The sequence below is a fragment of the Dendropsophus ebraccatus genome, chromosome 3, assembly GCF_027789765.1.
Source record: "Dendropsophus ebraccatus isolate aDenEbr1 chromosome 3, aDenEbr1.pat, whole genome shotgun sequence".
In the NCBI taxonomy this organism is placed as follows: Eukaryota; Metazoa; Chordata; class Amphibia; order Anura; family Hylidae; genus Dendropsophus; species Dendropsophus ebraccatus.
The window spans coordinates 37,979,839-38,003,192 of NC_091456.1; the positions used below are offsets into that span (position 1 = coordinate 37,979,839).

At 42.9% G+C, this 23,354-nt stretch overlaps 1 protein-coding gene and 1 long non-coding RNA gene across 3 annotated transcripts in view; one reads left to right on the top strand and one right to left on the bottom strand.

Moving 5' to 3' along the window:
* Positions 1–14,419, bottom strand: part of CASTOR1 (cytosolic arginine sensor for mTORC1 subunit 1) — a 35,539-nt gene extending 21,120 nt beyond the window's left edge. The window contains exons 1-3 of one of the 2 annotated variants that reach the window (XM_069961470.1): positions 14,045–14,419; positions 11,809–11,879; positions 4,332–4,510 (exon numbers count right to left, since the gene is read on the bottom strand). In XM_069961470.1, the coding sequence (XP_069817571.1) occupies positions 4,332–4,510; positions 11,809–11,879; positions 14,045–14,157 (363 nt within the window). In that variant the 5' untranslated portion in view covers positions 14,158–14,419. The remainder of the gene's footprint in view (positions 1–4,331; positions 4,511–11,808; positions 11,880–14,044) is intronic. The other variant, XM_069961469.1, reaches the window with a different exon arrangement.
* Positions 14,420–14,435: 16 nt separating this feature from the next.
* Positions 14,436–20,681, top strand: LOC138785474 (uncharacterized). The gene is made up of 3 exons (XR_011362111.1): positions 14,436–14,557; positions 19,243–19,412; positions 20,348–20,681. It is a non-coding gene; the product is annotated as an uncharacterized lncRNA (long non-coding RNA).
* The last annotated feature ends 2,673 nt before the right edge of the window (positions 20,682–23,354 follow it).

The following is a 23,354-nucleotide window of genomic DNA, read 5'->3' on the forward strand; positions in this document are numbered from 1 at the left end:
AAAGCACAAAATGCTAGAACTACTTTGATAGCAACCTACCCCCACCACCAAAAAAAAAAAAGTTTTCCATTCTTTATCTCCAGTGTCCAGAGTTTATATTTTCTCTCTACAATATAATAACAATTGCATTATGAGAACTATGGTGCAAAGGCTGACTGGTATAATTAATAGGACATATTTTAACAGGATGAAAGAGCAAGAAGAGTATTGTGCATAAAGCTGGAATGCTCAGATATTGGGGCCACAGGGGAGATCAAACAGGAAAAACAAGTTAAAAATATTCAACAAGCACCAGATTCAGGATGTCGATTGGTAACAGTTGGGTAATCAATTAGTAAACAATGAAAGACAAAAATAATGTTACATGAGGACACATCCTTGCTGAAGATTTTCAGTATTTTTTTTAATTGCTACATGATAATTTATTTAAAAATATTGGGATTTTTTTTATTTAATGGTGAACTGAGGAATTTGGCGTGAACAGAAGTTTATGCTTGCAAATGTCTTGTTCTCTCCCTTAAACACCCCTTTTGTCTCTTTCGTTCTCGCAGCCTTTTGGCTGGATTAGCGCATCTTGTCCCCTTTTGTGATGTTCTCTTATTCATTTCTGGGGATCCTTTTCCCCTTAGTTTCTTTGTTTAAGTGAAAGTAAATCCTGGAGGCCAGTCTGGGGACCGAGCTCAAACTCTGTACTGTGAACACTGTATTTGTGCAGTTGACGGCTGGGAACATTGGCAACAGTGACTGCAGCATCCATGGATGCAGCCCTGCATCTAAGAGGCTACTCAATGGGTTACTCCGGCACCCAAGAACCTAGCAAATTCCCCATAAGAGTGCCATAGGTAAACACCTAATAGGCCAAAGTCATGGTCTAATGGATTGACAGCAACTTAGATCAATAGTAGAGAAGACTTGCACATTACTGGAAGGATTGCAGAGAGGAGGAAAAAGGTTAGACACAAACTGCTGACACTTTTAGATAGCTATTACCTTTCATTTATCCATCTGTACTTCTATACCATAGAAACATCCTTTCATTCTCCTCTGCAAGGAGGTTTTTCCAAGCTCCTGAAGTACAGCAAGCTGGAAAGGCTCCTCAATCCCATTCCTGACCCTTCTTGGAACTCAGGGAGCAAGGATGGGAAGGGGAGCAAAGGAGCATTCCTGCTTGCTGCACTTCAGGAGCTTAGGAAAGCCTCCTTGACTCTTTGCACAGGAGAATAATAGAATGTTTCTACGTTCTGGTTGCTCGGATACATATTTGAAAGGTACCATGGCCCACACTCATCAATGCTGTACCAGACGAATACTTCAACATAATCGCAGAATTTAGCATGGAGCGTGCGCTTTTATTTTCTAGTATTCACCTAAAGAGTGGGCAGTGGTGTGTGGCTAGGTAGGGAGGAGGCATGTTAGTAGGAGTACGTCAGGTGAAAAATCTATGCCTGCACCCATCTCAGGCTGGCTGGACGTACTAAACTTCTTAATAAATCTGGTGCAGCGCACAGGGGCACTGAATTTTATTGAGAGTATGTTGGTTTGAAAATTTTGCCCCTCATGTGTCTCCTTGACCTAACAGCTACCGTCCCTTCAAAGTGAATCTGTCAGCTGCAATTCCCATTCCAAACTGCTGACACTGTTAGATAGCTGTTAGGACAAGGACAAATGGTACTTTTCATATATCCAACTTCCAAGATGTAGAAAAATACTTCTATTCCCTGGTACAAAGAGAGCTCCTAAAAGCTGCTAGCTGGGCTGTAGTGCGGCGTTGAAAAACTGATCAGCACGGTGTTGGGTGTTGCACTCTGCCGATCATAGACTCACAGGTTATCCAGACAATAGCACATCTGTTCATTTTGTCAAGAAAAAAATTATGTCCCAATATGTAAAACCACAGAATTCAACACTTTCTAAATATAAAGTCCTAAACATAAACTGTATTAAGAAGTTTAAGAAATAAAGAAATTTTTGTATGTCTTGTTGATTTGATTCTAAAAACTTGCCCTCTTCTCCAGGCAAAGCGACATCTTAGTAAGTGTAACAGTAAATTCTCTAGAAATCTTATTAACCTTAAGCTGACAATTATTCACCAGTTTCAGCTTTCCGGATTTTAAATTGCCCTTTGCCCTTATAACAGGAAACCTACAGAAGACATAGTGAAGTAGTTAGACAGTAAAGTTAAAAAGCCATATGTCTGGATAAACCTAATATACGGCAGGGATCGTCTGCTAACTGTTCGCATTCCTTCTTGTCTCTTTAATCAATTATCTCCAGTAAATTTATATAGATATTGGTAAACTACCCTCAGCAGCCAATCACAGCTCAGCTGTAGTACAATTGAAGCCGAGCTGGGACTGGTTGCTGTTTACACCAGTTTCTATTCTACACACTTGAATAAATCTGGGCCATAGTCTGTAAAATATGATTTTCTAGAATTATAGTGTGAACTTATTTGGTATTGTGGAAATGTATAGACTATATACATATACTGTTAAAGATCCCGCATGGTGAACAGTGTAAGGAGGAAAAAAAAAAATGCAAAAAAAAAATCTCATTTTTGGTGAAATGAAATTCAAAAGAAAATGTACTAAAAAGCAATCAGAAAGTCCAATTGACACCTTGGTAAAAAGTACAGGTCAAGATGAGCCATCATGTAGCTCCAGAGACAAAAAAGTTATAGGGGTCAGAAAAAGAAGCTTTAAAAGATCTAAAACTTAAACAGAATAAAGCAGTAAAATCTAACTAAAATGATATCAATTGTATATCGCTGTAATTTTACCAGCAGAATAAAGATATCAGTTTAACTGTAAAGTGAACAGTGCAAAATCCCTCAAAAGTTACAAAATTTCTTTTTTTTTTATTTTTCTTCTTTATGCTTCACAGTACATTTTATGGTGAAATAAGGGGCATTTTTAAAAAGTACAATTGATCCTGCAAAAATGGACAGTGTCTGTGTGGAATATGAAAAAATAAGAGTTATGGCTTTTCAAGATGGAGTTACAAACATGCAAAAAAAACTGCTACAGTATGGAAAGGCAGTACCGTAATACAGCAGGTAAAATGTATAACAAAAAACACAAATTTTATAAAAGTCACACACTTCTACTTTACAAAATATTGGTGACCATGTAAATCAGCCATCAGGTGTCATAAGAGTAAGAAAGATCTATAAAGTATCTGCTCCACTTTTCTTAACATGTGGAAGACTGGTAAATAAAGTCATGAAAAGCGAGCAAGAGAGAAAGACAGAGGAAATGTTGTCATTTTTCCAACTTTTTTGGTTTGTTGCAGAATGTGGCACACGCTTCTCTCCTCTCAGCCTTGTGCAGCACTCTCATGGCACGGGAGGCAGGTTCTTTCTGTATACAGTCACTACAAACCAATGCATCAGTACTTTAAACAGTACTATACTGATCCTATAGTATCAGCAAAACAGTCACAGAGTGGAAATGACCATATAAAGCGACTCTGTACCCACAATCTGCCCTGCCCCCCAAACCACTTGTACCTTAAGATAGCTGCTTTTACTCCAAGATCTGTCCTGGGGTCCGTTCTGCAGGTAATGCAGTTATTGTCCTAAAAAACAACTTTTAAACTTGCAGCCCTGTGTCAAATTGGCGTGGCCTAGAGTACCTGTGCCCTAGGCCTGCACCGCCTCTCCGTCCCTCCTCCTCATTGGGAATGCCCCTGGCCAGGATTTCCCCTAATTATTGCTTGTCTGAACACTGCACATGTGCTGGGTGATTAGGGCCAATGTGCAGTGTCAGGCAGGTAATGAACAGGAGAAATCCTGCCTGGGGCATTGCTTATGATGGGGAGGGCGGGAAGGAGGGACAGAGAGGCGTCACAGGCCCAGGGCTGCAAGTTTAAAAGCTGTTGTTTTTTTTAGGACAATAACTGCATCACCTGCTGAACGGACCCCAGGACAGATAATGGATTAAAAGCAGCTATCCAAAGGTACAAGCAGGTTGGGGGGGGGGTAGATGGTGGGTACAGAATCGCTTTAATATACCAAAGCTGGACGGAAGGAAAATGTTCCTCATTACTGTGTTCCTTTGCTTATCATGATCCAATTCCATCTGAATAGCAAAATCACCACAGAGTACGGAAAGATGTTACTGTGTCTCTCACTCCAAGGTAGCTTTTCTTATGCGTGCCGGGGTGGCTGCCTTGGAATGAGTGGCATGGAAACATCTTGCCATACTTACTTTCTGTATTCCATGTGTGATCTGACTGCTGATTATATTAAATCAAAGCAGAAACAGCAATAAATTAACTGAATATTTGTCACATAAGCTACACGACACTAGTCACATTATTCACTGTCTTACCAAAATGTAGTCAGTCTGGTACGTGGACAGCATCAGAACAGAGACATTGTGCTCTGCCAGCGGAGCAATGACAGACTTTGCAATCTTTGTGACACCTCCCGTCTGGATTCCGTTGGACAGCACATTCAGGACTCTCCAAGTATTCTCTGCCACATGTAGAAAATCTGACGGCGGTAATTCTGCCAAATACAGATCTTCGTTAGACACAATCAATATAATCATTCTATAAAGATAGGTTTATTGAGTGGGAAAGCAAACACACATCCCTGGAAACACTTCCCTGCAATCTTATGGTCCTGCCTACAATACATTATAGCAGGGCTGGATACAACCAGGCCCCTAATCATTAGACCTTGAAATACATAAATCTAGAAGCTGGATGCTTTCATGCACAGGACCTGTAACTGCATCTAACTCCGTCTCCGTATGACTCGACATAGGTAATAAGTGTTATTACTAATGGGGTGGGGCCTTCTAGTATTATTGGGATGGAGGGGCCACACTCACACTGAGGGTCCTATTACACGGAGCGATTTTTAACGATTAACGATAAACAATCGCAAACAAGATTGTTTATAGTTAACCTGAAATCGTTCCCCATATTACACAGAACGATGGTCGTTAGTTACTATGATCGTTACTGTGATCGTTTATTCCTTCTGATCCCAGAAAAACAATGAGCAATTAGACTGAACGATTAGTGAACAAATGCAGAACTTGAGCAAAGAAATTAGCGAACGATTAGCGAACAATTAGCAAACGATTAACGATAATTTTAGGTAAATCAACAATTAACGACATACGAACGGTTTTTCGATTGTTGCCTGCAATCACACACGATTATGGCTTAAATTTGAACGATATAACAATTATTCGCACGATAATCGTCTTGTGTAATAGAGCCCAAAACTGGGGGAACAGGAAAAGAACCTTCAGGTACTATCAATGAAAGAAGAGGGATATTGCTGCTACTAGAAGAAAGATGGGCACTACTGTTGTAGTCCATAGCAGGGTTCCCACATCCTGGTTGCACAACGCTTGCTGCATGCTTTGTTTGCCGCTATGCAGAACAGGTCGGACAGGGAGGAGAGAAATAGGGATTTCCTATATACCTCACTATCTTTTTGGATCTAATATAAGCTTAGGTGAAATTGCCTATGAAACATGCCACAACTGGGTTACATGACCTCAATCTTACATAGTGTAACTCAGTGTCTCCCTAAATTCAGTAAAATTTGTCCAGACTGGTATTATACCTTGGAGGAGGAATAGGTAACAGACATTTAATGGAAGTGGTATCTGCATTATTAAAGGGGTTATTCAGCGCTACAAAAACATGGTCACTTTCTTCCAGGGACAGCCTCACTCTTGTCTCCAGTTTGGGAGCAGGTTTTGCAACTCTGTCCCATTGAAGTGAATGGAGGTTAATTGCAAACCGCACCTGAGCTAGAGACAAGAGTGTTGCTGTCTCTGGAAGAAAGCGGCCATGTTTTTGTAGTGCTGGACAACTCCTTTAAATATACTAAACCTAGAAATGAACAGTCAAAATAAACAGGAGGAAAAAAAAAAAAACACACTAGTTGTCAGTCTGCAGGATTTAGTGCATGTTCCTGAAACATTATTCCAGAAATCCTGCAGAGAATACACGGGATGATTCCCTTCATTGTCCTCTGTAAAACTGCTGACAGGGTGAAGCTTTGCTAAGTCAGATGGGCTTTACATGTATAGGGAAAAAAGCTGCAGGGCGGCTCAAACAGAAAATAATGACAATTATATAAATACGGACAACAATATTATTTGCTATTCACTCTTTCCTTAGTTTTTTCTACATTTAAGGGGTAGTTCACTAAAAAATGTTTTCTTTCAAATCAACTGGTGCCAGAGATTTATAATTTACTTCTATTAAAAAAAAAAAAAAATCTCAATTCTTCCAGTACTTATCAGCTGCTGTATGTCCTGCGGGAAGTGGTGTATTCTTTCCAGCCTGACACAGTGCTTTCTGCTGCCACCTCTGTACATGTCTGGAACTGTCCAGAGCAGGAGAGGTTTTCTTTGGGGATTTGCTGCTGCTTTGGACAGTTCCTGACATGGACAGATGTGGCAGCAGAGAGCACTGTGTCAAACTGGAGAGAATACACCACTTCCTGTCGGACATACAGCAGCTGATAAGTACTGGAAGACTGGAGATTTTTTTTAAATAGAAATAAATTACAAATCTCTGGCATTTTTTGGAGCCAATTAATTTGTAAGAAATTTTATTTTCGTGAAAAATACAATTCACATGTACAGGATCTGCAGCATATTTGAACCTTCAGATTCTATACTGTGTTTAATCATTTGGTTACGCTGATCTCTGCGGCAGATCCTGTACACATAGATGGACTCTTATGCCCAGCCGTCACGGCTGCCGGGGCTGCGTCCCTGATGCTCCGTGTATAGGGTGGGGCTTTTTAAACTAGTAAAAAAAAGTCGGGCCCCGGGTCAGTGACGTCATTCTGTTAAGTAAATGACCCGGGGAACCCTAAAACTACACGGAATTGGCAATAGAAGCCAATTAGAGTTTAGAAGGGCTAGGCAGGGCAAGTTTATTAAATGAATAATAAAAACAAATGAACTGGCCAACCCCTTAAAGAAGCAATAATTTAATCTAGAAACTGTATAACATGGCACAACTGTCACCCCAGAGTGTGGGAAATCTTGGGGAAAACTCTAGAAGTCAGATAGGCCTCGATACAGGAAGAAGCATTCAGAGCAATTGTTTCCCCAGGAGTCACACAAGTTTATTTAGGACAGTGTTTAAATCCACTGAACTAGACAGTATGACCTACTCTAGATACGGTCTAACCTTAGTCAGCTAAAGAAGGGAGGCAGTCCTGACAGAGTAAAAGTGCGTTTACACGAAACGATAATTGGCCCGATCGTACGATTAACGATGTCGGAGTAACGATTTTTTTTTTCACAACAGTCAGCGTTTAGACGGTACGATATATGGTACGGAAATTTGCTCTGCGATCGTTTTGTGATCGCTTAAGCCTATCTCACACATTGGTTAAATCGGCGAACGACTGTTTACACGGAACGATCTGCGAATTTTTTGCGAACGACGATTTTGGAACATGTTGTAAGATCAAAATGAACGATTTCTCGTTTGTCGTTTGATCGTTCGCAGCGTTTACACGTACGATTATCGTTCGAATTCGATCGTTATCGTGCGAATTCGCATGATAATCGTTTCGTGTAACCGCAACTTTAGACAGCTGGCGACCATATCCCTTCCCTGCAGGCAGAAGATGGTGTAAATAAGATAAAATGAGAAGTTTTTTTTTTTTTTGTGTGCAGTAAAACTTACCGGGGTGTATATATTTTATCCTAGCTGAGAGGAAAGTCTATGTACTGTCGAGCTCTGATTATACTACATGACCAGAATGCTATGGGGTCCAGAAATGTATAAGATGGTAAAAATGCAAATCCTAGACCCACATATGTTCATTAGCACAAATATGATCCACATCTAGCATCCCCAAATCCCATTTGGTGGGACTGGTAAGCACAGCAAAGGAGTATCTTATCCAGGCGTACAAACCATGGCTGCTTTCTTCCAGAAGCAGCACCTTGTCTTTGGGTAAGGGTTTTGCAGCTCAAGGCCGTATTACACGGGCCGACTGTGAAGAGCAAACGAGCACTGTCAGCACTCGTTTGCTCCTCGTTCCCTGCTCGCTGCCGCCGCTACTACACGCTGTGGCAGCGAGCGGGTGAGTGCGAGAGGGGCCACAGGGAGCTTCCCAGGTGATCGCTAGATCGTCCGGGCAGCCCAATGAGGATAGTGGCGGTCTGCTGCCGCCACTCCTATTCCACATAGAGGCGGCAGCAGATCGCTGCTATCACAGTAGTTTGTTTTTCAACATGCTTGAAATACAAACGACTGCAACTATCAGCCGTCATGAACGATGTCGGCTGATTGTTGCCTTCTATTCCACGGGGCGATTATCGGCTATAATGGCCGATAATCTTTCCACTGACATGGATGGAGCTGAGCTGTAATACCGCACACAACCTGGGAAAAGGGGTGGTGCTGTTTTTGAAAGAAAGTAGCTGTGCTCTTACTAGAGAGGGAGGATAAACAGCACCTAGACGTATCTGGTGTTACTGATGTCCAAGAGGGAAAAAAGGGAAAAATAGGGACTGCAAGGCATAGATAGATAGATAGATAGATAGATAGATAGATAGATAGATAGATAGATAGATAGATAGATAGAATCCTTTTGTATGTGTGTATTTTGGCATTACATGTATTGGACGTTGTATTACATTGAACATGATGTGAATACAAATGTTAAAAGAAAAATAGAAATGAGAGAGTTCTACAACACAGATCTAATTAGAATAGAAGAGGCGCCCTAGACTCTTCTGGCATTGTACAGATGTCATGGTAACTATTCAGCCCTGTGTGCCCCCCGTCTCTCTTCATAGCTGAAGACAAGATATTTAAAAAAGAAAACGTTAAATATCTCCCCCTGCATTACACGAAGCAATAAATGCTCCAAACAGACGGATATCCTAACAAAGATCCTAAAGGTGACAAACGCTGCAATATTCTTGATACCAAGAGGCCCATTCACTTCATGGACTAAATGTAATAAAATCCTAGGGATTCACACTTATCAATATAGGAATCAGACGTAACAATGAATGAGTGCTAAGTCACACTTTCAAGGTGTCCGTAATCGACTGCTACAGATACTCAAGCATGTCGATGCTAATGTCTTACGGCCTCACTGGCTCACGTGGGAGAGTTGCAAGAACATGCTTGTCGAGCCAACTCACTGGAACCATTATAATAGCACTGGGCGTCCTGGTTTCCTTCCTGGCACATTTCCTATCCACTTCCCTGCCCAATTCAGATTTCCAGTAGGAACATTCCTCATGTGTTGTGAAGGGACACCGGATCTAATCATATTAACCCCTTACTGTGCATACAAGACTGCCTTCTAAGCACTTTATATACTTTTTTTTTTTTTTTTAACAGGAGCTGAACAAAAGAATTACCTTGACTATAAACCAACCCCTTGCCAATAACTTACAGCTGGTAAAAAATACAGAACATGCACCATGTGCATAACAGCATGTACACCGTCCTGCCAGCCACCATATCGCCAGCCAGATGCTTCATTCACACACCTACACCTTTGAAACATCCTAGAGGAAAATTTTGAGAAAGATCAGGAAACAGAGCTGAGTGTCACAATGAAAGGGGTTATCCAGCACTACCAAAACATGTCCACTTTCCCCCTACTGTTGTCTCCAGATTGGGTGGGGTTTTGAAACTCAGTTCCATTGAAGTAAATGGAGCTTAATAGCAAACTGCACTTGAACTGGAGACAACAGTAGGGGGAAAAGTGGCCATGTTTTTGTATTGCTGGATAACCCCTTTAATGTGTTATATGGTCATACATAAGATCAGCTACTGGGTATTACCAATCATTTATTCTGCAGGAAATGGAGGGATGCAAACAAAGTGGAATACTTCACAAAGAACATTAGGTAAATCCACCAAAAGTGGTGAACTCCCTTTACATTTATTAGACAAAATTGTTCATCCATGAATATGTGCTCAATTGGCATATTTCTGTTTATACTAAAGTTCCTGTATCCTGTTTACTAGTAGCCAAAAAACACTGAACAGCATGGGATAAATTTAAGGTTAGCACAGTGGCACAATAACAATCTGTAGGCTCAGCAGATTTTAGGCCGGGGCTTAATGGTGCGTTTACACAGACAGATTTATCTGACAGATCTTTGAAGTCAAAACCCGGAACAGACTATAAACAGGGAACGGGTCATAAAGAAAAGACTGGGATTTCTCCTCTTTTCAAATCCATTTCTGGCTTTGGCTTCCAAAATCTGTCAGATAAACCTTTCTGTGTAAACGCACCCTTAATAAGGTTATATGATCACTCCAGCAATGTACTAACTACTTACTTGCTTCTTAAGGGTGCGTTCACACCTACAGGATCTGCAGCACATTTGATGCTGTGTTCAGTTATTTAAATGAAATTGGATGCAGAAAATCTGCTGCAGATCCTGTAGGTGTGAACGCACCATAAAGGGGTTATCCAGTGCTACAAAAACATGGCCACTTTCTGCCAGAGACATCACCACTCTTTAGCTTTATTCACTTCAATGGAACTAAGTTGCAAAACCTACACCCAAAGAGTGGTGCTGTCTCTGGAAGAAAGTGGCCATGTTTTTGTAGTGCTGGATAACCCCTTTAATTTATTTCACAACTTGGGTAAAATATACTATCCCAGTTGTACTATTACAAAACCTGTGCACAATCACCACACTGTTAGGGTACGTGCACACTGAGAAATCCAGGCGGATCACCCACCTCTCCACTCCACCCGTATTTCCGCCTATGCCATAGACTCCATTCTATGGTAAGGCAGATTCAGTCATCCGCCTGAAGAATGAATGGGTTCATTCTTCGGGTGGATGGCAGAATCTTCCTGTGCATAGAATGGAGTCTTTGGCAAAGGGGGAGATGTGCGTGGCTGTGAGCAGGGGCGAGCTGCAGAATCTGCGGTGGGTGACCTCAGTGTGCACATACCATTAATCAGTGCTCCCTTTAAAGGGGTTGTCCAAATCAACTGGTGTCAGAAAGTTATATAGATTTGTAATTTACTTCGATTAAAAAAATCTAAAGCCTTCCCATACTTATCAGCTACTATACGTCATGCAGGAAATGTTCCATTTTCGGTCTGACACAGTGCTATCTCGGCCAGAGATGTCAGCAAAGAGCACTGTGTCAGACTGAAAATAAAACTTTTCCTGCAGGATATACAGCGGCTAATAAGTATGGGAATTTCTTAGATTTTTTAATAGAAGTAAATTACAAATCTATATAACTTTTTGACAGCAGTTAATTTGAAAGAAAAAGATTTTTGCTGGACAACCTCTCTAAGCTGCATGGCCACAAGAGGTTGCTCCATACTTTGGGGGCCCTACTTTTGCTAACTACCAGGGGGGATTACTACCTAGTGGCAGGGCCTACTATTGTGCCGTTACCTACAGGGGATGACTACCCATCACTATATTTTATTTGCTATGCTACATTAGCTTTTAGACTACTGAACATTGTTCCGCTCTCTTACCATTCAGCTCAGAAGTGGCTGAAGCTTAGAGGGATCATTGCTCTTAATATATTATAGCCAGGGACTGTAATGGCTCCAGCAGCAGCGGACGGCTATGCAGATTATCACATTACTGCCACTTGTAAAGAATCTATTCCAACAATATTGGCCATAAGAGTCATTGGATTATCCCTTTATACTTAGAGACACATAACGTCACACACAAGAGTGTGGAGATTGCACACGTGTCACACACTTAGCACACAGCACGTATAGGTTACATCATGTATTTGTCATCATGTATGTGTTGAGGCTGGTGATACTAGAGAATAGTGAAGTAACTGTACCTGCAAAGCCTTCCTCGTCCAGCATCAGGGTGTAATCCTCCGGGGTCTCTGTCAAACTGAAAAACTTGCATCTGGTAGAGATAAAACAGTCGCTGATGTAACCATCACATCCAGAACACAGAAACAAGTAAGCCAAAAACACTTATATACCAGAATATGGAGAAAGAGGAACTTACTTTGGGATCTGGTGTTATTCAGGGAATCATCAGGTCACCAGTTCTGTACAGTGTAATGATCCCAGATCTATTCTGCCCTGGTGGGAGATCCCCCTCACTCTGTCACTCATCTACCATACTGTTTGCCTCTAATATCTTATACAGTGATCCCCCAACTTACAATGACCTCAGGATACAAGATTTTCAACATACAATCTTACTTTCTGGACTATCGTAACTATAGACCAGACTCAACATACAATGCTATGGGTAGTGGGATCTGCGGAACATGTAAAAAACAAAAACAACTACAGTAGTCCTCAACACAGAAAGTAATTTACAGCTTCCAGTAGCTCTCCCTGACCGTTACATGTAAGGACTTGATGTATCCATATTAGTTAGCTGCTTATTTTCCTTTACATTTTTTCTTAATTTTGGGGGATTTAGAACCAATTACCAGTTTTCCATAGCGTTTTGGTCTCAACATACAATGGTTGCCCTCGAACCAATTAATATCGTATGTTGAGGGACGACTGTACAGTAATCCCTCAACATACGATATTAATTGGTTCCAGGACGACCATTGTATGTTGAAGCCAAAATTCTATGGAAAACTGGTAATTGGTTCTGAAGCCCCTAAAATAAGAAAAAAAAAAATTGAAATTGAAATAAGCAGCTAACTATTAGGGATATAGTAAGTCCTTACATATAACAGCTACAGGAGACTCTAAATTACTTTCTATGTAGAGGACTGGAGTGTTTTTATAGCCCTATTTCACGGAACGATTATCGTTCATAGACTCGCTCCAACGACCGCTCGTTAACGAGCACTTAACGATTTTTTTAAGTGAACGATAACACATAATACGTGTGGGAACGTGAATGATATCTGTAGTGTAACGATTTTTTTGCGCTCATTACATGGTCGTTTAAAACGTGGGGAAATGTAGGTAGACATTTCAAAAACGACTGAAAGATTTTTTATTCAACGAAAAGATTAGCGAATTATTGTTGAAAGACCAACGATTTTTTTTCGACATGTTGAAAAAAAATAGTGAACGACTCAACGACGATTTCGCTGTTGTCGTTCGCTCGTTTACAGCTATTCCACAGAGCGAATATCGTTAACGAGCGGTCGTTTGAACGATTATATGAACGATAATCGTTCGAAAAAGTTCCATGAAATAGGGCCTTTAGGGTCCTGTACAGGTCACACAGGGTCCCAGAAATATAAAATGAAGCCGCCCTCACCTGGTGCCCAAAGGAGCAACTCATCCTGGCCCAGGTAAGGGGCAGCACAGGACATGTAGTATCACACTGTACTGTAGAGAGGCGCTATTCAGTGTGTGTTCACTAATACTGGGGTTTTACCAGTAAAATGGCCAGATTCATTGGTTGATCATCTACTTATTCACATGTTCCGCAGATCCTGACTGACTGACATTGTATGATGTGTGTTGAGGCTGGTTTCAAGTTACGATGGTGCAGAAAGGACCAATGTATGTTGAAAATCTTGTATCTTGAGGCCATTGTAAGTTGTTTCTACTGTGGTTGGCGGAGATCTGGAATCATATCAGTAACTACCAGCCCATTACACTGCAGCCCAGCATGTGGAGGGTGACATGATGCAATGCCCAGGCTTGGGGAGACATCACCCTCTGCCCCTCCAGGATCTGCCCAGGGTCCTAAAGTTTTACTGCTCAATATAAAAACTGGCCAGCTGCATAGAGATTGTGGGAAGTCATATATATATATATATATATATATATATATATATATATATATATATATATATATATATATATTACTGATGATACACACAGGTATACTTCTATGTCCCCTGGGCACCAGCATGTACATTACCTGTGGCTATACAGCTGCAGCACTACAACTCCCATCATGCCTTGGCAGTAGAACATAGTGAGAGTTGTAGTGCTCCCCTCCAGGCAGGAGTGACAAGCAGCTGGGGCGGCAGACAGGTGTATACATGTGCTATATATATATGAGTATTACAGGGCTATGGTCGGTACGGACACCGGAGAGGATGCTCCCGTCAGCACGCTCAGCCTCCCGGCACTTACCTCGTACGGTGCCGCAGGAACAACAACTTGACGATCGGGTGAGTGTAGAACCAGAGTCCGGACTTGTCAATGCTGGTGACCCGCACCCGGTGCTCCAGCAGCTGCAGGTCCATGGTGGTGGGGAGACCCCGATCCAGCGTGAGCTCCGAGAGGCAGGACAAGCGTGGCGGGGGCGGGGCTCCTGGACGGCAGCTGGGGGAGAGGGGCGGGGCTAAGAGGCGCTGGCTGACAACACAGGCACGCTCCCAGGGCTGTCAGTGTCACACACGTATTAGCAGTAATAGGGGCGCAGCGAGGAGTAGGACGCTTGTAGCATACGCTCAGAATCCATAGAACAGAAGAGACCTAACGCGCCGTGTGTAAGTGCGTACACTGCAGGGAGCGGCGCCTTTAACTGAGAAGAGACCGAGCGCCCACGTGATCAGACTACACGGGAAGGGGCGGGGCCTGAGCGGATCGCTGAGCGGCTGATAACGATGATACGTGATGTACTGGTATAAGCCTCAGCCGCGGGTACTGTCATAGGGGCAGAATAAGCTGCGGACTGTGGATAGCCCAGGCCTATGGGCTGGCGGGGGGCGGGCTGGATTGGTGCACTGCTTGCAGTAGCCCCTCCCCCAGTGCACCAAACCGCCTTACTAGGGTTATCCAGCGCTACAAAAACATGGCCACTATCTTCCACAGACAGCCCCACTCTTGTCTCCAGTTTGGGGGCAGGTTTTGCTGCTCAGCTCCACTGAAGTGAATGGAGCCTAATTACAAACCGCACCTGAACTGGAGACAAGAGTGGTGCTGTCTGTGGAAGAAAGTGGCCGTGTTTTGTAGAGCTGGATAACCCCTGGAAACTGCTCCAAGGATAAAAGTAATAAACTTACCTCCATCCCCAGCGCCGGGGGTGCAATAGGGACATATCAGTAGGGTAGATTAGTCTAACCTGCTGATAGTTTCCCTTTAAGATACATTTACATGCAATGATTTGGCAGCGGATTTCACACTGCGCATATTGCAGCAAATCCAGTTACCAGTAGAGTCTATGGCTCTGTATTCTCGCAGCGGACTTTACTTCCAGCTTGGCAGCTTTCTATTTCCATGCCAGGCCGGTAAAAGTAATAAAGACGCCATACTTACCTGCTCCCGTTCCTCTGGCGCACTCCCGTCTGCTTCTTTGGATCCTGGCTCACTGACAGTCCTCCTATGGTAATGAGTATCTCGGCAGATTTGCTACAATATGCGCACCGTTTAATTCACTGCAGACTTGTTATGTGTGAGCATACCCTTAAAGGAGAAGTCAGGCCAAAATGAAAACTCCGGTACAGGCAGGGGTTTGCGGGAACATAATAATGTATACACTTACCTGTCCTCTTGCCCCCGCAGTGTCACATGACGGGCTCCTTGACCGCTACCAGGCTCTAGGTTCTCCCTGGTTCTGGTGTAGGAAGGGTCCACTCAGCCAATCAGTGACTGCAGCGGTGTCCTGTCCCAGTCACTGACTGGCTGAGCCGGCATTCCTGAGCCCGGGTCGTGACACTGCAGGACAGGGAGATCCAGAAGGCGGTTGGGGTTTGGGAGCGGTGATACTGCTCTGTGGGGGAACCGGGAGGGGTAAGTATTATTCTTTGTTATGTTCCCACACCCCCCAGCTGCACCAGAGTTTTCATTTTAGTCGGATTTCGGACAGTAATGCCTAAACAACGCGGGCACTGTAATCTGCAGATTTTCTACAGTTAATTACTAATGCAGCAGTCACTGTTTTTTATACATCTAGGGGGTTATACATCTAGTATTGGCATCATCTCTGGCGGCAGCAGCAGATGGCAGCCGGCACACTATGGGTATTGAGCAGATGCACCCACCCAAATTTTGGTTTACATAATAACCAAATGTTGATCATCAAATGATGACAGATCTCTCCCTACTTGTTACATCGACAGCATGAATAGTATTACTGATTTCACTTTGAGTCGCTTTATTGTGCAATAGATTTACTATTATAGTATTGCATTACGGTCTGCACATGCACTTTAGCAATATTTTACTAAAAGTACTGTCTTTTGGTGTATCCCTACCCCACACCCTATATTGATTTTCTATATTAGTATCACTCAATATATTGTTCAGTTAATATTATTGTCTAGAATTAGGATGCGTTTACACAGACAGATTTATCTGACAGATTTTGGAAGCCAAAGCCAGGAATGGATTTGAAAAGAGGATAGATCCCAGTCTTTCCTTTATGACCTGATCCCTGTTTATAGTCTGTTCCTGGTTTTGGCTTCAAAGATCTGTCAGATAAATCTGCCTGTGTAAACGCATCATTACGTTATTTATTTTGTAAACATATTATCATTTTCCTGATACTGCTTGTATTATGTGACATATACCCTGGGCATCTTATTAGTTGTCTTTTCCCCCATGTTTTTATGGGTGTATTTTAACTTTGGATAATGCATTAAAAAAGGATATTTAATTCAGTTTAAAAAAAAAAACTTTGTAAAAAATTTTATAGTATTACTGCAGCCTCCACTAATCTGGGCTTTATGACAGAGTGACCGGGCAGGAGTCTCCTCGGTAGAAGACACATGACAGCCTGTCTGGAGTTTGCAAAAACACCTAAAGAACTTATAGACTGTGAGAGACAAGGTTCTCTGGGCAGATGAAACCATGATTGACCTTTTTGGGCTCAATTCTAATCAGGGCTGTGTAGTCGGTAAGCCGCAGCTCCAACTCGAACTCCGACTCCTGAATTTTATCAGGACCGACTCCCGACTCCTGCTCCTTCATAAATGGCCGGTCATATACCAGGGGAGTTATTTATCACACTGGCTCAGCAGCTTCTCCCTAATGTCCTACATGATCCTGGGGCAATTTCTGAGGGAATAAGGAAAGATATAAAGCAGCTTCTCCTGTGTGCAGTGGATGCAGCCAGTCTCCAGCCTCCATGTCCTGAACAACTCACAACTAGACTAGATGGAGCAGGTGGTATTTTTTCTGCTGACAATCTTCTATGTTTCTAACTAAGTATTCACCATACACACAGAAACACTGCTAACAATGCCAGATACCTGTAATATAGATGTCATCCATAGTGATAGTGAGGGGGTCACACATAGTGATATGGAGGGGTCACTGTGGGTGTGGGGGCACGCCATAGCATGCACGCACACACACACACACACACACAGCCTGCTGCAGCCAAAGCATGCACAAACACACACAGCTGCAGCCATAGCATACACACACAGCCTGCTGCAGCTATAGCACACACAGCTGCAGCCATTGCACACACACACAGCCTGCTGCAGCCATAGCACATGCGCACACACAGCCTGCTGCAGCCAAAGCACACACACACAGCTGCAGTCATAGCATACACACACAGCCTGCTGCAGCTATAGCACACACAGCTGCAGCCATTGCACACACACACACAGCCTGCTGCAGCCATAGCACACACACACACACACACACACACACACAGCTAAAGCCATAGCATACACACAGCCTGCTGCAGCTATAGCATACACACACAGCCTTCTGCAGCCATAGCACACACACACACAGCTGCAGCCATAAAACACTGAAGAAAAACACCACACTGAGGACAGAGGTTACAGCTCTTCCTCCTCTATATTACACAGGATATCTTCATATTACACTGCTGCTCATATACAGTCATCCAGCATCCAGGAAGACAACAGCACAGATCTCCCCCTACACAATGGACTCTTCCAGCTCGGAAACAAACTGCCAAATAATGACTGAACTTTTCCTCGACCACCCTTATGTAATAGGGCCAGTGTCCTATTACTGATATATTCCCCGACCACCCTTATGTAATAGGGCCAGTTCGAAGATTTTATTTAAAGCTGGAGTCGGAGTCGGTAAATTTTTTCCGACTCCAACTCTGACTCCAGCCAAAACTAGCTCCGACTCCGACTCCACAGCCCTGATTCTAAGTGTTATATCTGAAGGAAACCAGGCACTTCTCAACAGCTGCCCAATACCATCTCTACAGTAATACATGGGGGACTAAATACTGAGTGCACAATGATGTGGGAATGATTGGTATTCTTTTGTTAGTTAAGTATAAGGCCACAAAATGTGAAAAAACTTAGGCTGCATTTACCCGTGTTCGCTCTGTAAAGCACGGACAGTAAATCGCTGTACTGGTGTGTTTCCCCACACGGCATGTTGTATTAATGTTATGCTGGGACAGGGGAAACTGAATGATCGCGCCACTGTAATGACTAAACTGTGTAGCTGTGTCATTACAGCGGTGCTATCATTCAAATAGTTTCCCAGTTCCAGGCGTGATAATAATACATCATGCCGTGCAGGGAAACACCAGTACAGGGATTCACCGTCCGTGCTTTTTGAACACGGGAAGTGTTAATATAGCCTAAGGGTCTGAAGACTTTTCATATGCATTGCATATGAAAGTGATTACAGTATTGGAGTCAATGAATAAGTGTATTGAGAAAAACTATGGCATGGAGGATACAGGTTCCATATGGCATCCTGATGTACACTTTCCCACAGATGTTGCAGCTGGGCCTGTAGATCCTGCACACTGGTAGGTTGCTGAGGCTGGCCATCCAGCTGATCTATACATGCTTGATTGTTAATAATGGTGACTGATCAGGCCAAGGAGAAGATGCAATCTAGCAGAGACATTCCTGGTAGGGATGGTCCGAACTAGCCGAGGTTCGGATGAACCTGAACGCTCGGCATCGGATTCCCGCTGTCTGCCCGCTCCGCGGGTATCGCTGTATCCCATTTTTCCAGGCGGTCCTCCCGCTGGATCCGCCCGCTGTGGGCAGACAGCGGGAATCATTACCAAGGGTTCGGGTTCGTATGAACCCGATCCGGACTCGGTTCGGACCACCCCTAATTCCTGGGAAACCCTTGCTAGTTGGAAGCCCCGTCACGAGAGGCAACACATGTCCTGCACATATACTACTGGGGGGCGACTGACTGTCATATATGATGGCTCCTCAGTCCATCACACCAGCAGGAGGCAGTGTACTGCTCCACAGGAAAGGCAGGATTGAAATGCTCGCCGCAAGGCCTGTGGTCAGATCCCAAGCAGATTCTGGATTTTTTGTAATGACAATATGGTTCTGGTCCATAGACACCAAACGTATAAGATTTGGCATAACTCCAAATTCCCTTTTGCTAATAGTCTGTAAATGTTCCAGACAGAAACTGGCGTATAATGAAGGTGCCACTTGTGTCTGGATGGTGGACAAGGAAACATCGGGAGCTGTTCCTGCTTGTTGGTGGATCAAGTAACCCATCCTACTGTTCATTGTGTCTGTGCCCTCATGTAACCGCTGCTCCCAACATCTTGGTCAGAATGGCCTGTATGGTAAGCAGTTCATTCAAATACCCACCCAGCTTCTCCCAGCCAAATGATGCACCCTGAGCAGGAGGGGGAACAGCTTGTGGCAACAGCTGTAATAATGTACATATCTGCCTGAGAAATAACTGTATACAGCAATACCTCTGTACTCAAACACACTGTTCTGAAACAGCCATCTAGAACAGAGCTGTATGTTCCCATAGTGAACAATGTAAATGCATTTAATTGGTATTTACACTCCATTGATCATTAAGAATTAAGGATGGTCCGAACCTGCCCAGGTTCGGGTTCATATGAACCCGAGTGCTCGGATTTAGTTTCCCGCTGTCTGGCCGTGCCGTGCAGAGGGTGGATACAGCGGGTGGACCGCTTGGAAAACTGGGATACAGCCTATGGCTATGGCTGTACCCCAGTTTTCCAGGTGGTCCTCCCGCTGTATCCACCCTCTCCACGGAGCGGCCAGACAGCGGGAATCATTGCCGAGAGTTCGGGTTCGGACCATCCCTACATAGAATATCAACAAATTTTAGTTACATGATAGTAGCACTTTACAACTTATGTAAGTCAGTACAGATTTTATTTGCTTTGTCATTGTTCCATGACTTCTCTTTAGTTTGGCTTTATTAGAGCTGTGATCTGTGAAAACAGTTTAGCTACTGTACATACATAAGTTTAAAGGGAACCAGTCACCATGAAAATGCTACCTAAGCTATCAACATCATGTTATAGAGCAGAAGCAGCTTAGTGGATTGATATTTATATGAAAAGGTTCAGTATATCATCTCTGGCCACTAGGGTGCGCAGGCAGCCTGGATGTATAGAGGCAGCTTGTTGCCATCTGCCAATCCAGCCCCACCTGCTCTTTCCTGCCTGAGCATTGTTGGATTTTTTGCATTCCAATTCTGCTATTATGTGGATTCTGACCTGTGCCTCTTTTTCAGATTCCGCTTATTGCCTGACTCCTGTCTGGACCATTTGTCTCTCTTGTTGCCGACTTGGATTGTGACCAGCCTCTGAAGCCGCTTGCCCTGATCCTTCGCGGACTACGATACTCATCTCATCCCTGGTACTGCACTCTCCTGGTACCCTCTAGTCCAGCTTCTATATCCTAGAGAGGGATAAAGGGTAAAGGCCTAGAGGGCACTTAGACTACGCTTCCTGGTATGGTCCAAAGATAAAACGGTTGAGTAGCACAGCGGGTCCACACTCCCTGTCTGTTACACAGAATAAAAATTTTCTCTCTATGTGCGTTAGCATTTGTGGGTCAGGTTAACTACAACAGGCATGTCTTTATTATCCCTTTAATTAGGAAACACAGTGAGACCCAGCAGAGGCCATCTGGGACAGGGATATCCTTCAAGTGATCCAGGCGCAGGTGTAGACATCAGGTGTAGCAGTGCATAGGAGTGAGCTCTAGTCGCCAATCACCAATACACTATGCAATCTTGGACCAAAAACCAAAACCTATTCAAAATTTTGGCCCTGTATTAGGTCAGGGTCTTCCCCAGGCCCTGACTTAATACAGGTCCAAAACAAATTGTTTAGTTTTTTTATTTTTGGTCCAAGATTGCATAGTGTATTGGTGATTGGCGGCAAGCGCTCACTCCTATGCACTGCTACACCTGATGTCTACACCTGCGCCTGGATCACTTAAAGGGTATCCCTGTCTCAGATGGCCTCTGATGGGTCTCTCTGTGTTTCCTAATTGCTTCATTTCTCAGTTTGGCTGTGAATAACCCAGAGCTGGCAGCGGTGTTATTGGAGCAATCGATAAGAGTTGTGCCTATTCATTTACACAACTCATCCAGGTGAGCGTACACTTGTTCACCTTATCCTTACTCCCTTTGTTTTACACATATTACTGCACTAGAAAGCGCCCCTTCTCTCCTTTCTCTTTCCTGATCCCCTTCATGTCACAGACCATTTTCATTTTTGCACTTTGGTTTTTTACACACAAAGAAAAAAAACTACAGTGCTTTCATTTTGTTCACCTACAGACCCATATGAGCCCTTATTTTTTTGCAACACCAGTTGTACTTTGTATTGACAGGTTTCATTTTTCTATAAAATATGCTGCAAAATGTAAAAAATATTTTAAAAAAAGCGTTATTTTTCAAATTTCAGTTGGTTTTAGCGTTTACACCATTCGTCCTATCATAAAACTGACATGTTATCTAAGTCAGTATGATAACGATCAGTATGATAACGATAAATTTTAATTTTACCGCTTTAAAAAATGTAAACCTATTAAAAAAACTACCATCCTCATAACACTTATTTTTAGGTCTATGTAGCCACTGTGATGTTATTTTTTGCACCATGATCTGTACTTTCTATCAGTATCTTGCTTGCGTATATGCAACGTTTTGATCTGCAATTTTGCACTTTGGTGTTATTTTGTGCTTACACCGTTTACCGTGGCCAATCAGGAATGTGATCATTTATTAGTTCGAGCAATTCGGCAATACAAATATGTTTATTTTTATTTGCCAAATATCAAATATGTTTCATAATTTTTTTTTTACTGAATTGGATTTTATATATTTTTTTTTTTTTTTTTTTTTTTACTGTAACTTGAAGTCCCCCTTTGGGGGACTTTATAACTGCACTGATCTCTCTTAGAGATTAATGCAGTACCTATGTACCGCATTGATCTCTGAAATCAGTGCTTAATTATAATGAGCTGCTGGAGCCCATAAGCGCACAAGCCAGAATCAGCATAAGGGTATAAACCTATTTGCTGCGTATACGGTGTGTGTGTTTGTACCCTAATTGCAGTACTGACCCCCTGCCTGGCCACAAGCACAGATTGCCTCTCTATGAACGCATCAGAGCGGGTACATGGTGTGACCCCTCTCTATCTTCTTACCGGTACCACAACGTAATTGTACGTCATGGTACAGGGTTTAAGGGCATTAATACCACATGGGCTACAGAGGAGAGCATTATTACCATTTTGAACACTATGGATGGCTTGTATACAGGTAGGTTAGAGGTGCTATAAAAGTGTGGTGCCTAAGGTGAACTATGGATACAACATGCGGGCAAATACTACTGGCGTCCACATCACTGCCACACATACTGCCCATGACTATGGATGCTTCCTGCCATAGAATAGCCAGCATACTAGGCCGCAGCCCAGCCATCTGCATAGTATGGCAGTACATGTAACATAAGGAGTACATGCAGCAGTAATGTGAACACTTCCCTCCCTAAACTTTTCTTCACCCTGCCTTCTACCATCCTATCCTATACATGCCCTGTACCATCCTATACTTAGCATAAATTGCTATTACATGACATAGTTTATCATAGTGTACAGTGCTGGAGGACACATGCCGCTTTAACAGTGCCAGGAAAGTTGCACACATGCTTCAATAGATATCAAGGTTGGCACGTGACTTTGTCCAATTTTGTTAATTTGACACCCCTGAACTTTAGACCTCACCAACACATGGATTTTTCTCTTACACAATAAGCAATGCAAGTATGGCAAAAAGGAATACCACAAATTTATTGGAATCTAAATATTGGCAAGCGTTTTTATTTTTACTATTTTATTTTTATTTTCGCAAGAGCTAATACGATAGATAAATAAATATTCCTGCTTGGCTGTGTTTAGTGTAACTATAATACACTGTGGAATACAAACCCTCCCTCGTAGCATCAGGAGGAGGGTGCAATAGTGTTGGTCATATAATTCAGGGCATATAGTTCATTCCTAGAAGCTCTTGCAGAGACCTAAGATGCAAACTTAGATTTCCTCTTCTTGTACAAGATCTAATAAGCCGGTGAAGAAACTAAACAGACACTCTATTGTGTGGTCATATAGAGCAAAATTCATTCTCCTTTAATCCATTTATTGGTACAAAGAGAGTCTGTGGGATGGAGGAAGGGAACCTATCTGTTTCCTTTCTCTGGTTGGTCCCATGTAAGTAGGAAACAATA